The sequence below is a fragment of the Pseudophryne corroboree genome, chromosome 2, assembly GCF_028390025.1.
Source record: "Pseudophryne corroboree isolate aPseCor3 chromosome 2, aPseCor3.hap2, whole genome shotgun sequence".
NCBI classification, from domain to species: Eukaryota; Metazoa; Chordata; class Amphibia; order Anura; family Myobatrachidae; genus Pseudophryne; species Pseudophryne corroboree.
In genome coordinates this window covers 31,617,975-31,634,808 of record NC_086445.1, presented here as the reverse complement: position 1 = coordinate 31,634,808, position 16,834 = coordinate 31,617,975, and the positions used below count along the sequence as shown (strand labels likewise).

At 47.4% G+C, this 16,834-nt stretch overlaps 1 protein-coding gene across 1 annotated transcript; it reads right to left on the bottom strand.

Annotated features, from left to right (window-relative positions):
- Window positions 1-12,129: 12,129 nt before the first annotated feature.
- LOC134989737 (odorant receptor 131-2-like) lies at window positions 12,130-15,917 on the bottom strand. The gene is made up of 2 exons (XM_063950626.1): window positions 15,522-15,917; window positions 12,130-12,926 (listed from the first exon to the last, which is right to left on the bottom strand). The coding sequence occupies exons 1-2, from the start codon at window positions 15,915-15,917 to the stop codon at window positions 12,411-12,413; spliced, it is 912 nt and encodes a 303-aa protein (XP_063806696.1). The 3' UTR covers window positions 12,130-12,410.
- Window positions 15,918-16,834: the final 917 nt, after the last annotated feature.

The window sequence follows — 16,834 nt, the reverse complement described above, 5'->3', positions numbered from 1 at the left end:
GGGCTGCATGTGACAGGGGCACTGACATGATGTGAGGAGGGGAATGGAGGCAGCAGGAAGCCACAGACTGAGAGTTATATAGTGGGAGGAGCAGGGTCCCCAGCAGCACAGAGTGTATAAGGAGATGAGTGATGTGTCAGTGAGGACAGGTCTGCATGTGACAGGGGCAGTGATATGATGTGAGGAGGGGAATGGAGGCAGCAGGAAGCCACACACTGAGAGTTACATAGTGGAAGGAGCAGTGTTCCCAGCAGCACAGAGTATATCAGGAGATGAGTGATGTGTTAGTGAGGACAGGGCTGCATGTGACAGGGGTAGTGACATGATGGGAGGAGGGGAATAGAGGCAGCAGGAAGCCACAGACTGAGAGTTATATAGTGGGATGAGCAGTGTCCCCAGCAGCACAGAGTATATCAGGAGATGGGTGATGTGTCAGTGAGGACCGGGCTGCATGTGACAGGGGCAGTGACATGATGTGAGGAGGGGAATGGAGGCAGTAGGAAGCCACAGACTGAGAGTTATATAGTGGGAGATGCAGGGTCCCCAGCAGCACAGAGTATATCAGGAGATGAGTGATGTATCAGTGAGGACAGGGCTGCATGTGACAGGGGCAGTGACATGATGGGAGGAGGGGAATGGAGGCAGCAGGAAGCCACAGACTGAGAGTTATATAGTGGGAGATGCAGGGTCCCCAGCAGCACAGAGTATATCAGGAGATAAGTGATGTGTCAGTGAGGACAGGGCTGCATGTGACAGGGGCAGTGACATGATGGGAGGAGGGGAATAGAGGCAGCAGGAAGCCACAGACTGAGAATTACAGTATATACTGTGAAGAGCACAGAGTATATAATTAAAATATTGATGTGTTAATTGAGGACAGGACGGCATATGACAGTGCCATAAATATGTCCATGTTTCTTAGAAAATGCATAAGTGGATGTCTCAGTTGTGCATAGATGATACTTAGGTTCAATTTCAGTAAAATATAAAAGCAAACAATTATTGATTGTGTAACATGATAATTACTTGCACCTATTCTCGTCTTCTATAGCAATGGCTAATTGCCTCATTGGTGCTGAAGGCGGTATGTAGAGCATCAATGTGTGTCAGAGGCGGGATACTGGATTTGGGGAATAAATGGAACCAGGAGCAGCTTTAGTGTAACATGTGAAATTGGTCATATTAGTAGATATGCTACATTGTAACATATGACCGTGTTTTTATTTCTGGGGGTACTCATTGTTACACAGCGCCACACTAGTTACAGAAACAGGAACAAACCAGTGAAATAATTTAAAAAAAAATGATAAAATAAGTTTCTGTAGACTTGTCCAGAGTGTGGCGTCTCTATAGGGGAAAGACGTTACAGACTTTGGAGAGAGATAAAGTGAAAAAGTTGCCCAAACCAACCAATCACCTTCTGTTATTAATATAGCAACGTCTCCACTTTATATCTCTCCAAGACTTGTTACGGATCCCCCTAGGTGTGTACCGGCTCATGGTGGTCATTCCGAGTTGATCACACGTAGCAACTTTTTGCTGCCCGTGCGATCAACTTGACGCCGCCTATGGGGGAGTGTATTTCTGCATAGCAGGGCTGCGAACGCTTGTTCAGCTCTGCTATGCAAAAACAGATTCCTGTAAAACAAGACCAGGGTAAGAGTTACTTACCCTGTGTGACAGATCCAGCGATGAAGGTCCCGGAATTGACGTCAGACATCCGCCCTCCAAACGCCTGGACACGCCTGCGTTGGACTCACCACTCCCAGACAATGGTGAGTATCCGCCCCGGAACGCCTCCCCGCTGTCAATCTTCTTGCGATCTCGCTAGCGATTACTTTCTTGTTTCTTCTGGTCGTTGTCCGGCGACGGCTGTTGCTGGGCAATGACGCGCATGCGCATTGCGGGCACCGAGCAGGCGCAGTCCCAACCTGTTTGCACCGCTGCGACAACCAGCAGCGTGCGAACGGGTCGGAATGACCCCCCATGTGTACTGATTGACTGCAACGTTTTCCATACAGTAAAAAGCACTGAATACGATACAGGCTCTTATCCTTCCTTCCTCACTTGTACAGCTAGGTAACAGTCCTACGAGGAGAATTTACATGAGTCTTATTGTCATTAATCCCATACTCACTGTACAGCTGGTGTCTAGCAGTGCACTGTCCTCCCAGCATACAGGTGGAGGTATAACTGTTCTCTAGCAGCGTAGTCCCAGCATACAGAAGGAGGTATAACTGTTCTCTAGCAGCACAGTCCCAGCATACAGATGGAGGTATAACTGTTGTCTAACAGCACAGTCCCAGCACACAGATGGAGGTATAACTGTTCTCTAGCAGCACAGTCCCAGCACACAGATGGAGGTATAACTGTTCTCTAGCAGCGTAGTCCCAGCATACAGATGGAGGTATAACTGTTCTCTAGCAGCATAGTCCCAGCATACAGATGGAGGTATAACTGGTGTCTAGCAGTGCACTGTCCTCCCAGCACACAGGTGGAGGTATAACTGTTCTCTATCAGCGTAGTCCCAGCATACAGATGGAGGTATAACTGGTGTCTAGCAGCGTAGTCCCAGCATACAGATGGAGGTATAACTGTTGTCTAGCAGCACAGTCCCAGCACACAGATGGAGGTATAACTGTTCTCTAGCAGCACAGTCCCAGCACACAGATGGAGGTATAACTGTTCTCTAGCAGCGTAGTCCCAGCATACAGATGGAGGTATAGCTGTTCTCTAGCAGCGTAGTCCCAGCATACAGATGGAGGTATAACTGGTGTCTAGCAGTGCACTGTCCTCCCAGCACACAGGTGGAGGTATAACTGTTCTCTAGCAGCGTAGTCCCAGCATACAGATGGAGGTATAACTGTTCTCTAGCAGCGTAGTCCCAGCATACAGGTGGAGGAATAACTGTTCTCTAGCAGCGTAGTCCCAGCATACAGATGGAGGTATAACTGTTCTCTAGCAGCGTAGTCCCAGCATACAGATGGAGGTATAACTGGTGTCTAGCAGTGCACTGTCCTCCCAGCACACAGGTGGAGGTATAACTGTTCTCTAGCAGCGTAGTCCCAGCATACAGATGGAGGTATAACTGTTCTCTAGCAGCGTAGTCCCAGCATACAGGTGGAGGTATAACTGTTCTCTAGCAGCGTAGTCCCAGCATACAGATGGAGGTATAACTGTTCTCTAGCAGCGTAGTCCCAGCATACAGATGGAGGTATAACTGTTCTCTAGCAGCGTAGTCCCAGCATACAGATGGAGGTATAACTGTTCTCTAGCAGCGTAGTCCCAGCATACAGATGGAGGTATAACTGTTCTCTAGCAGCGTAGTCCCAGCATATAGATGGAGGTATAACTGTTCTCTAGCAGCATAGTCCCAGCATACAGATGTAGATCAGTGATTCAGGTTCAGTCTCTGTAACTTGTATGTTATTCCTATCTGTCTTCTAATGCCATATTTATACCTCCCTGACTCTATAGAGTAACCTGCTTCATTACATTCTCCTCTGCTGCGCTATTCCATAGGGCTACGTTCCTGATCTCCAGTGTTTCCTGAACTTTTACTAAGTGTTATACAGAAATGCACATCTGTAAATAAAAGTACAGCTTATTCCTAATGTCCCCTCTGTTAGTATTACTACGCTGTGACACTCTTGTTAGTTGTATTATGGCAGTGTGACCAGATGGGTGGTCGTTAGGGTTACCAACTCATCCCTTTAACCCCTTCACTGGCTGGTTTTTGGAATTTCATCACACCTCACAGGGCAGGTGGTAACCCTAGTGGTCGTCCTACATGTGCCCCAAATACCAGGTCACTGAACCCATGCACCTCTACCAGTACTTCAGGCAATAGGCCTGTGGTCACTGAAGCCCCTAGCAGGGTGTGGGGGGCTTTCCAGCCCCTGGCCATCCATTTTCCTGCCAAAACTAAACACCCTTTTTCCCGACAACAATAGATCCCATGTAATTGACACAGGCTCTAGATAGATACTGCAGCATACATCCCAATATTGGGACATGGAATTGAGGGACTTGCCAGTGCGGCTTCGCCACGCCCACCCGGAAAGGGGGCATGGCCTATAGGAAAGGGGCATTGCTTTGTGGGAGTGCCACGATCGCAAGCCACGCCCCCATTTCCCATCACTGTGGGGGGTGCCCTGCGCTCTGTGAGCTGCCGGTGTGCCCCCAGTCCCTCTGTCTCCCGTGAATAGATGCTAGGCAGAGCAGTAAGTGATGGGGAGCCTCCCAACTGATCTCCCCACTGGACACTGTGGCCCGCAGGTGGGAGAGTGGGACTGTTCCGACGGCCTTTGTTTCTGTATTCTTCATTGGCACAAGACCCCAGATTCTACTTTCTCTTCTATACCCAGTATAAGGCCCTAATAGGAGGAAGGAGTTGGTCCTCTCTGTACAGGCAGGAAGGATATAAAATGTACCACGCAGCGAAACATCCTGCCATGTATCAGGTGGATAGCATTAATGACACCGGTATGCATGTAGAATTGGGAAGAGGCCTTCCGGGTTTATGACCCGGGAGTACTTCCGTGCACGCATCGGATGACGCACGCAACAGGGGATTCTTGGAGGGATCCGATTTGATCCCTCTCAGTGCAAAATGCGGATGGCAACTCCATCGAAGTATTGCATTCTGGTGCTTTGGGCCTTGTTCTGATTTGCAAGCAAAGCAAAAAAGAAAGCACCTGGGCAAAACCATGATGCAGTGCAGGTGGGGCAGATGTAACATGTGCAGAGAGAGTTAGATTTCGGTGGGGTGTGTTCAAACAAATCTAAATTGCAGTGTAAAAATTAAGCTAACATTTGTGGGCTGCATGCCAGAACAGACAATATTTACCCTGCACAGAATAAATATAAATGTATGTATTCCCCCTGCATTGCAACATGGCTTATTCCAGATACAAAGTGAATTGCTTTTTTTTGCTTTACTTACAAATCTGAATCGGCCATTGGTACATATGGGAAATACGGCCAAAACTCAGATAACGTCAGTTTTCATTTTATTTTATTTTGTCCTATTGTGTATCTTGATATTCCATCTGTTCTTCCATTATTTGTTTGAGCTATGCAGTTTAAATTTATAAGAACTAACTGTTAGACAAAGTGACACACCACATGTGTATACTGTGTGTATGTGCTCTATGAGCGTCGTCGCCTAGTGTTTCCCCTCCTGGGCTGTGGCGGTCAGCGGCAGGGCGTACACAGTGAGCGATAAGACGACCATACCGCTCAGTGACGTCACGCAGCAGCCGAGCCGTGCAGGCAGCTCTTGGATGACAGTCCAAATTGAGCTGCCTGCACGGCCGACAGCGAGGGTCATTAACGACCCACAGGCCGCGCATCGGTAGTCGACGGCGGCATACACACTTGCCGAGAAAGTGAGCGACGTCGCTCAGGAAGGGTGAAAATAAGCGACGTTGCTCATTTTCTCGGCAAGTGTGTATGAACCTTTTGTTGTTTCTTTGCTGTTACACTACATCATGTCATGGTGTTTGGTTGTGGATTATCTACATATGGGGATGTAAACCATGATGACCCTAGACAGGAGGAGCCTATGAAAGAAAACCAGGTACGCTTGAATACAATCCATTCTACCGTGAGTAGGGTACGCCCCTTACCAACAGTCAAAAATATGTACAGGTTGAGTATCCCATATCCAAATATTCCAAAATACGGAATTTTTTGAGAGAGACTGAGATAGTGAAACCTTTGTTTTCTGATGGCTCAATGTACACACACTTTGTTTAATACACAAAGTTATTAAAAATATTGGCTAAAGTGACCTTCAGGCTGTGTGTATAAGGTGTATATGAAACATAAATGAATTGTGTGAATGTAGATACACTTTGTTTAATACACAAAGTTATTAAAAATATTGGCTAAAGTGACCTTCAGGTTGTGTGTATAAGGTGTATATGTAACATAAATACATTCTGTGCTTAGACTTGGGTCCCATCACCATGATATCTCATTATGGTATGAATTATTCCAAAATATGGAAAAATCCGATATCCAAAATACCTCTGGTCCCAAGCATTTTGGATATGGGATACTCAACCTGCATCTGAACACAAAGAAACCTTTACGTGTTTGAAATCAACTTGTCTTGTGAGTGGGGTACGCTTACCTATCTTTGAAGGGGTACAACACTTGTCGGTGACCCACATAATGTGGTGGATAAAGATACCTTTATATGTTTGACACATCCTTTGAGAGTGTGAGTCAGGGCACGCTCCTATGTTGGGACTAGACCACTCCTCCACAAAGGACTGAGGGGGTGATTCCGACTTGATCGTAGCTGTGCTAAATTTAGCTCAGCTACGATCAGGAACACAGACATGCGGGGGGGGGGGGGGGGGGGGAACGCCCAGCACAGGGATAGCCCGCCCTGCATGTCAGTCCCTGCCCAGGGGCGGATTATGAGTCTGGGGGGCCCAGGGCACTTGAGACAGGGGGACCCTATCTCATTGCTGTGCCTGCTGCGGGTTCGGGGACGTGGCCTTATCACGGGACGTGTGGCCACGCCCCCCTTATGCAAATTCTGGGAATTGTTTTTTTTTTTTTTATGGGATTTTGGCCCCTCAGCTAGGGGTAAATCCAGAGGGGTGGGAGCGATCAGTGTGATCGCTCCCCCCTACACACCCGCACAGGCAGAAGAAAGCAGGGAGGCTGCTGCAACACCACAGACCAGCCAACATGCAGCAGCGTGTGCTGACTGTAGCACAATGCTGCTGCTGTTGCTGGCAGGACGGGGGAGCTTCAGAGCTGGGACAGAGCTACTCTAGCCGGGGGGCCCCCTAAAACTGTGAGGCCCTGGGTACGTATCCCCTGTGCCCCCCCCCCCCCCCCCCCTTAATCCGGCTCTGTCCCTGCCCCATCGCAGAAGTGCAAAAGCATTGCACAGCGGCGATGCTTTTGCACTTCAGGAGTAGATCGGCCAGCGCAGCTTTTGCGTGCTGGCCGGTAGCTTCTCGTCACTGCCCGGGTCGCATCGGCTGTGTGTAACGACACACAGCCGCTGCGGCCGCCCCCTCGCGCCCAGCGACCGCCTCTGCCTGTCAATCAGGCAGAGGCGATCGCTAGGCAATGACAGCCGTCAGCTGTCAGCCATGCGCCGTTGCGGCGCATGCGCAGTTCTGACCTGACCGCTGCGCTGCGAAGAACTGCAGCGAGTGATCAGGTCAGAATGACCCCCTGAGTTTGCATCACGTATTGAGAAAGCCTTTTAAAAAACTTTATGACACATGTGCAGTATATGTGGTTATTCTTTTACATGCCGTCACCATCGTGAGAGAAGTATACAGCAAGAAAAAAGACTGTCTTCAGGAGATTCTTCCATCCTTCAATCCAAGGGATGTATTTTACATTTCTAATGTAATATTTGTAAAGTGCGCCTTCAATGTGAGTCCTACAATTTGTTGTATACATCCTGTGCGCTGAGGGCCATGTTTGTTGTAGATAAGATGAGTAATTCTGGTACACGCAGCAGGTCTATTGGAAAGTTCTATTTCTGGATGAATTCCACGCTTTTCCGGCAGTGTTTGGCGATTGGGGGTAATTCTGAGTTGATCGCAGCAGGAATTTTGTTAGCAGTTGGGCAAAACCATGTGCACTGGAGGGGAGGCAGATATAACATGTGCAGAGAGAGTTAGATTTGGGTGTGGTGTGTTCAATCTGCAATCTAAATTGCAGTGTAAAAATAAAGCAGCCAGTATTTACCCTGCACAGAAACAAAATAACCCACCCAAATCTAACTCTCTCTGCACATGTTATATCTGCCCCACCTGCTGTGCACATGGGCCCTCATTCCGAGTTGTTCGCTCGGTATTTTTCATCGCATCGCAGTGAAAATCCGCTTAGTACGCATGCGCAATGTTCGCACTGCGACTGCGCCAAGTAACTTTACTATGAAGATAGTATTTTTACTCACGGCTTTTTCTTCGCTCCGGCGATCGTAATGTGATTGACAGGAAATGGGTGTTACTGGGCGGAAACACGGCGTTTCAGGGGCGTGTTGCTGAAAACGCTACCGTTTCCGGAAAAAACGCAGGAGTGGCCGGGGAAACGGTGGGAGTGCCTGGGCGAACGCTGGGTGTGTTTGTGACGTCAACCAGGAACGACAAGCACTGAACTGATCGCACAGGCAGAGTAAGTCTGGAGCTACTCAGAAACTGCTAAGTAGTTAGTAATCGCAATATTGCGAATACATCGGTCGCAATTTTAAGAAGCTAAGATACACTCCCAGTAGGCGGCGGCTTAGCGTGTGTAACTCTGCTAAATTCGCCTTGCGACCGATCAACTCGGAATGAGGGCCATGGTTTTGCCCAACTGCTAACAAAAATCCTGCTGCGATCAACTCAGAATTACCCCCATTGTCGGCTGTGATAGAGATGACAAATTCTTAGTAAATTCTAGAGATGAGCGGGTTCGGGGAATTCCCGCCAGACTCGGAAACCAGAATGAGGCAAAACGTCATCATCCCGCTGTCGGATTCTCGCGGGATTTGGATCCCATATAAACAGCCGCGCGATGCTGCCATTTTCACTCCGGACTTGGAGAGTGAGGGACACAGACCTCTGTCTCTCTCTGTGGGTGGTGGCGTCGGGTGGGATTAGGGTGTGCTCTGTAGGGGTGCTGCTGCAGTCACTGTGGTGTCCCTGTCCTGGCTGTCAATGGTGTTTCATGTGCTGCAGCTGTACATGGGTGTTGCTGTCCTGGCTGTCACTGTGTTGTACAGGGGGCAGGGACACTGTAAAATATAGGGGTGCTGATGTCTTAATAACATTACACTGGCCCTGTCTGCTACAAAAATTCAGGAGTGCAGTTCTTACAACATGGGAATTTACTAGAGATGAGCGGGGGACACTTTTCGTGTTTTGGTTTTGGATCTAGATCCCCGCTCGTATTTTGGATCTGGTTTGGTTTTGCCCAAACCACCCTTTCGGCCAGGATCCCGGTGGTCACAATGCCAATGCCGGAATCTGGACTAGCGGTCAGGAAATCCGGCGACACAGGCTATTCTCCTTCAGTGAGGGTCCACGACACCCATAGACGAAGAATACAACCTGTGGCGAGCGCAGCATGCCCGCATTCTGGCGGCCGGGTTCCCACTGTCGGGATCATAATGGCCAGGATCCCGTCCGCCGCCAATTCATACTGAACTCATTTCCGAGTCGCACTTTCGTATGAAAATACAATCTCGACTCAAATCGGGACCTTAGTAAATTTCCACCTATATAATAATTAACAGGAATTATATTTTATACAACTACCTGAGCAAGATATGCAAATGAGGTGCAATGAGATTTGCATACATTAACTTGTCCGCAGGCTGTATGCATGGGAGCCGCCCCGATTCCACTTTTACACCATAGAAGTAAAAAACGTATTTCACAAACCTGCCTTCACCCCCTTATTCATTGTAACTCTTTCCTGTTTTCCCTAAATATATAAATTTATGACCTTTTTCCCTGAGAGTGAGTGTTCATTGGCATGTCCCTCATTACATGTTTCACATTTACAGTATGTCTGGATGTTTCTATGATGTGTATTTGTGCCTATATACATGTCATTACCTACTGTACATGGGGAGTCATTCCGAGTTGTTTGCTCGCTATTTTTTTTTTGCTACGGAGCGATTAGTCGCAAACTGCGCATGCGCAATGTACGCAGCACGCCTGCGCCAAGTAAATTTGCACAAAAGTTTGGTATTTTACTCACGGCGTAACAAGGTTTTTTCATCGTTCTGCTGATCGTAGTGTGATTGACAGGAAGTGGGTGTTTCTGGGCGGAAACTGACCGTTTTCTGGGAGTGTGCGGAAAAACGCAGGCGTGTCAGGGAAAAACGTGGGAGTGTCTGGAGAAACGGGGGAGTGGCTGGGCGTGTGTGTGACGTCAAACCAGGAATGAAACTGATTGAACTGATCGCAGTGTAGGAGTGAGTCTCGAGCTACTCAGAAACTGCTAAGAAATTTCTATTTGCAATTCTACTAATCTTTCATTCGCAATTCTGCTAAGCTAAGATACACTCCCAGAGGGCGGCGGCTTAGCGTGTGCAATGCTGCTAAAAGCAGCTAGTGAGCGAACAACTCGGAATCACCACCCAGGGGCCCTCATTCCGAGTTGTTCGCTCGCTAGCTGCTTTTAGCAGCATTGCACACGCTAAGCCACCGCCCTCTGGGAGTGTATCTGAGCTTAGCAGAATAGCGAACGAAAGATTAGCAGAATTGCTACTACATAATTCTTTGCAGTTTCTGATTAGCTCCGGACCTACTCACAGATTGCGATCAGTTCAGTCAGTTTCGTTCCTGGTTTGACGTCACAAACACGCCCTGCGTTCGGCCAGCCACTCCCCCGTTTCTCCAGCCACTCCCACGTTTTTCCTTGGCACGCCTGCGTTTTTCCGCAAACGCCATGAAAAAGCTGAGTTGCCGCCCAGAAACACCTACTTCCTGTCAATCACACTACAAACACTTCAGCGTGGAAAAAACGTAGTTCACTCGTGAGTAAATCTACTAAGTTCTTAGTAAAATTACTAAGCGCATGCGCTCTGCGTACCATGCGCATCCGCATTTTTCACCTATTCGCTGCGTTGCGAAAAAACACAAACCTCCTGGTCACTCACAGACAGAGCTGGCCCTGAGCATAGGCACGATAGACAAATGCCTAGGGGCATACAAGCCTGCCTAGGGCCGGCAGAGGTCCTGCTTTGGGCTGGCTACCGCAACCGGGCAGCTCAGCCGGGATCCAGCAGCAGGAACTGAGGGGCTGGGAGCAGTCAGTGAGGGCAGCGGGGAGCATAAAAAATGGACACAGGAGGAGGGGTACTGTGCATGACCAGCAGCAGCTCCTCCTCCCATGGACCTCTGTGGAGACACTGTTCCTCTACTGCAGCTGAAGAGCTGCCCAGCCTCCCACCCCCACCCCACGAAGCACAGTCACAGATTCAGGTAGCTGCAGGACTGGACACACTGACTGCCATCAATGAAAAGTAATTAAAAAAAAAAGGTACTGGCCTTACTAATGTGAGGAATACGTGTAAGGGTCATTATTTTGTGGCATTATGTGTATAAGAGGCACTATAGCTGTATGGCATAATGTGTATAAAGGGCACTACCGAGTGGTGTAATGTGAATAAGGAGCGATACAGTGTGGTGTAACATCAAAAAGGAGTGATACAATGTGGTGTAATGTGAATAAGGGGCAGTACTGTGAGGCATAACGTGATTAAGGGATACTATCATATGACGTAATGTGAATAAGGGCCACTCATGTGATATAATGTGAATAAAATTGCACTAGTGTTTGGCATAATTTGAATTGGGGGTACTATTGTGTGGACATGCCCCTTCCCAGCAAGAACACGCCCCTTCTTGGCATTTTTTTTATCAGGAATTCCAAGGGTCTCCCATCCGGAGATGCTGCTACATTTCGGACAAACTACCCCCTTGACATGCACATACTGTACCTTATAAACAGGCATATTTGTGTAAGAATTGGGACAGGTTGTCACAATCGGTTTGTGCATTGAAGAGGTATATCTTAGTACAATTCTAAATAATGCTTAATGGGGTTGATTCCGGGTTGTTCGCTCGCTAGCTGCTTTCAGCAGCATAGCACACGCTAAGCCGCCGCCCTCTGGGAGTGTATCTTAGCATAGCAGAATTGCGAACGAAAGATTCGCTAATTTTCTCGTAACGATTACCCCGCAGTTTCTGAGTAGCTCCAGACTTACTCTGCCATTGCGACCAGCTCAGTCCTTTTCGTTCCTGGTTTGATGTCACAAACACACCCAGCGTTCGCCCAGCCACTCCCCTGTTTCTCCAGCCACTCCCGCGTTTTTCCCTGAAACGCCTGCGTTTTTTCGCACACTCCCAGAAAACGGCCAGTTTCCGCCCAGAAACACCCACTTCCTGTCAATCACACTACGATCAGCAGAACGATGAAAAAACTTTGTTACGCCGTGAGTAAAATACCAAACTTTTGTGCTAATTTACTTGGCGCAGGCGCACTGCGTACATTGCGCATGCGCAGTTTGCGACTAATCGCTCTGTAGCGAAAAAAAATAATGAGCGAACAACTCGGAATGACCCCCAATGAGTAGTATTGTTAATCAACCATGTTACGGCTTGTTACCATAATACACATTATATTACACAATATATTGCACAGTGCAAGAAGCAGATTGTAAAACACATTCAATGGACACCTCCGTCTGCTCTGTCTGAAGAAGATCAGTGATTTCTGCAGCACTGGAAAAGCCAGTCTATGATAGAACAGGTAATTATTTATAACACTTCTATAGAAAGCCATGCTTATGTAAGGGGGCCGCTAATACAATGTATCTGAGTTCTCATCTAATATATTAGCCTACATATGGATTAATTGGGGTCACATCTTTAATTTTTGCAGAAGATAATTCTTGTTGTGTGATGGCTGAAGAGCTTATCTCTTATTCCATATATAAGGGGGCTGAGGAACCTTGGTAGACACATGAAGAAACAAAAGTTAATGATTGGTAATAAAACAACAAAATCTTTCAGTACCACATCTAAAATGCCATAGCTGAAAGCCGTCATACATAGCATCAGCTGAAACGCGTGGAGAATGACAGTCTTACCAGCCTTGGAGGCTGAAGTCCTTCCGGAGTCAATCTTAAAAGCAACCATGGTAATCTTAATGTAGGTGAATATGATGATCAGCCCCACCAAGGAGAAAGTTAGGGAGTATGTAAAGAGTCTTATGGAGCTTTGCATTGAGGTTATGGTTTGTCTGGTGCGGCTGCATGTCACATAAAGGGAGAAAAATTCCTTATCTACAGATGTGGTTAGAACAATCAAATCAGCGACATTAGGTATAAGCCCAATTGTCCATATTATACCGATGGCAATCCCAGTTCTGTGTAAGGTGCAGATCTCTCCATGGCCAGTATTTACTAAAAATCCGAGTTTGTCCGATTTGTGTTTTTTTTTTCTAAGTCCCAATCCGGGAATTCACTAAGCACCAATCTCAGCAGTGTTTGGACTGAATGACAACGTTGTCATTCAAACCAACGTATTTCTGAACGTTGGTTTGAATGACAACGTTCAGAAATACGAATGAATAGACCATCGGTCAAACGCGGCTGTTAATTCATAGAATACGGGCATTCACTATTGATTCGTATTTGGGTGTTAGTTTCTGAGTGCTCAAGTGCGGGTCTGTTTTTTTTCGATTCGTTAAAAAAAGCAGCAAAAAAATAGACCTGCTTTTTCCAGTCGAGTTTGGATAACCATGCACGGATCAGTGAGATCTGTGCATGGTTATCTATGGGAAAGGGTCTGTTTAGTGTAAAATGTGAAAAAAAAAATTGCGTGGGGTCCCCCCTCCTAAGCATAACCAGCCTCGGGCTCTTTGAGCCGGTCCTGGTTGAAAAAATATGGGTGGAAAAATGACAGGGGTTCCCCCATATTTAATCAACCAGCACCGGGCTCTGCGCCTGGTTCCAAAAATACAGGGGACAAAAAGCGTAGGGGTCCCCCGTATTTTTTAAACCAGTACCGGGCTCCACTAGCCAGGTACATAATGCCACAGCCGGGGGACACTTTTATACTGGTCCCTGCGGCCCTGGCATTACATACCCAACTAGTCACCCCTGGCAAGGGTACCCTGGAGGAGTGGGAACCCCTTAAATCAAGGGGTACCCCCCCTCCAGCCACTCAAGGGCCAGGGGTGAAGCCCGAGGCTTTCCCCCCCATCCAAGGGCAGCGGATGGGGGGCTGATAGCCTTGTGAAAAAATGTGAATATTGTTTTTAGTAGCAGTACTACAAGTCCCAGCAAGCCTCCCCGCAAGCTGGTACTTGGAAAACCACAAGTACCAGCATGCGGTGGAAAACCGGGCCCGCTGGTACCTGTAGTACTACTACTAAAAAAATACCCCCCAAAAAACAGGACACACACACCGTGAAAGTATAAGTTTATTACATACATGCACACCTCCATACATACATACTTACCTATGTTCCCACGAGGCTCGGTCCTCTTCTCCATGTAGAATCCTAGGGGTCCCTGTGAAAAAAATTATACTCACATAATCCAGTGTACCTTCTGTTCTTTGTATAATCCACGTACTTGGCAAAATAATAAAACGGAAACCCGACCACACACTGAAAGGGGCCCCATGTTTACACATGGGACCCCTTTCCCCGACTGCCAGGACCCCCCCTGACTTCTGTCAAAGAGGGTCCCTTCAGCCAATCAGGGAGCGCCACGTCGTGGCACTCTCCTGATTGGCTGTGTGCTCCTGTAGTGTCTGTCAGGCACTCCATTGTAGCCAATGGTGGGAACTTTGCGGTCAGCGGTTGAACAAAAGTTACCTCACCGCTGACCGCAAAGTTCCCACCATTGGCTACAATGGAGCGCATAGGCGCTACATTGTATCTGTGCCGTGTGCTGCCTGACAGACACTACAGGAGCACACAGCCAACAGAAGGTACACTGGATTATGTGAGTATAATTTTTTTCACAGGTACCCCTAGGATTCTACATGGAGAAGAGGACCGAGCCTCGTGGGAACATAGGTAAGTATGTATGTATGGAGGTGTGCATGTATGTAATAAACTTATACTTTCACAGTGTGTGTGTCCTGTTTTTTTGGGGGTATTTTTTTAGTAGTAGTACTACAGGTACCAGCGGGCACGGTTTTCCACCGCATGCTGGTACTTGTGGTTCTCCAAGTACCAGCTTGCGGGGGAGGCTTGCTGGGACTTGTAGTACTGCTACTAAAAACAATATTCAAATTTTTTCACAAGGCTATCAGCCCCCCATCCGCCGCCCTTGGATGGGGGGGACAGCCTCGGGCTTCACCCCTGGCCCTTGGGTGGCTGGAGGGGGGGAACCCTTGATTTAAGGGGTTCCCACTCCTCCAGGGTACCCCGGCCAGGGTGACTAGTTGGGTATGTAATGCCAGGGCCGCAGGGACCAGTATAAAAGTATCCCCCGGCTGTGGCATTATGTACCTGGCTATTGGAGCCCGGTGCTGGTTTCAAAAATACGGGGGACCCCTACGCTTTTTGTCCCCCGTATTTTTGGAACCAGGACCAGGCGCAGAGCCCGGTGCTGGTTGATTAAATATGGGGGAACCCCTGTCATTTTTCCCCCATATTTTGTCAACCAGGACTGGCTCAAAGAGCCCGAGGCTGGTTGTGCTTAGGAGGGGGGCCCCACGCATTTGTTTCTGTTTTTTTACGACTTAAAACACCTTTTTAAGGTACACAATGAAGCCGTGCACGGATCTCACAGATCCGGCCGGGATTCCTTGTGTTTTGTCAGGCAGTGTTTTACTCATCACTCCCATAAAACACTGCCTGATATTACAAATCACATCGACATCGGAAAAAACGAATGTGAAAAACTCGGCAGCTTAGTAAATGACCGTATCAGGATTCAAAAAGTTGCAGTAAAATGCACCCGATACCATTCGAGATCAAACTCCCTTAAAAACGCCTAAAACACGAATATTAGTAAATACTGCCCCATGTCTCAGTGAGAAACATACGGCCACATAGCGTTCCAAGGACATGACGGCAAGGTTGTACGGTGTGACCTTCATAGAGGTAGAAGACACTGTAACTAAAACATAACACAATGGTACAGAGAAGGTGATTGGATAGAAATAAATCAAAAACAGGAAAAGACTGAAGAGAAGGTACAATAAGTCAGTGATGAGCATGTGGGCAAGCAGGAGGTAGCGAGCTTCATCTCTGGCGTGGATTTTAGTGAAGTAGATGCTCAGCATAAGTATCATCACCAACACGAAGAAGACAAAACATAGCATTGTTAGTCCTAAAAGGCTCAATCTCATAATCTCTTGCTTGCTGTAACCGGACACTTGGGTTATGTTGAGCCGGATATCTGTAATATTCATCATAACGGGAGGATAGAGGCTCATTCTGCAATAGAAAAATTAGTGCAAATTATTCCACAGAACAGATTCCAGCTGAAGAAATAACTACATATTTTAGGTACAGCGTCCATCATTTTTCTTATATTCACAGTCAACTAAATTATAATTTTTTGATTCTATTTCACAGAACATTAGCCACACAATTAGCTATATTCAAAAACACTTTGGGTCTCAATTAGATTTTGAAGCATTTTTTGCCTATGTGAGTTGATCGTATCCCTGCATCAGGCGTTTGCATGTGCTTACACCGAATGATAGCATGGAGATGCAGCTTCATCTATTATTTTTTCAGAACTAATAGGGCATTAGTGAAATGCGTAAGTAAACAGGTAAGTCATCAGTCTGTTTTTGATGGTTTGTAGACTTGAGGCCTCTGGAACTGTGCGAGGAAGTGAGTGCCATGGAGTCCAAGATGCAAAGCTGAAAGCTCAACTCCCAGTTGAATTGAAGGAGATTCAAGTTATTGCTGATTGTCCTTCATCTGCAGCTGAAAGGAAGCGAGTGCTGGTGTAAGGAATCAGAAGATGACTCAAGAACCTTGGACCCTGGTTATGTAGGGCTTAAGTAAGCCCATCTTGAAATAGATTCACCATCCTACAGGCAGCCTGTGAAGGATGGTGGGAGTAAAGGATGTGGCTGGAACTGGGCTGGTTGGTTAATAGCCTGGCAGCTGCATTTAGTACCAGCTGTAAGCATAGCAATTTTTGCTGGAAGACGGTAGATTGTCACCATCCAGGACAAAGCCAAAATGCCATTCATCAGTGTTATGTAATTCTAAACACCCATGTGTAAGACCCGTTGGTTGACTATACTGCAGTATTATCCTTTGATGGTGCGCTCCTATCATAAGGACCTCTGTTTTGTCAGGATTCAGTCAC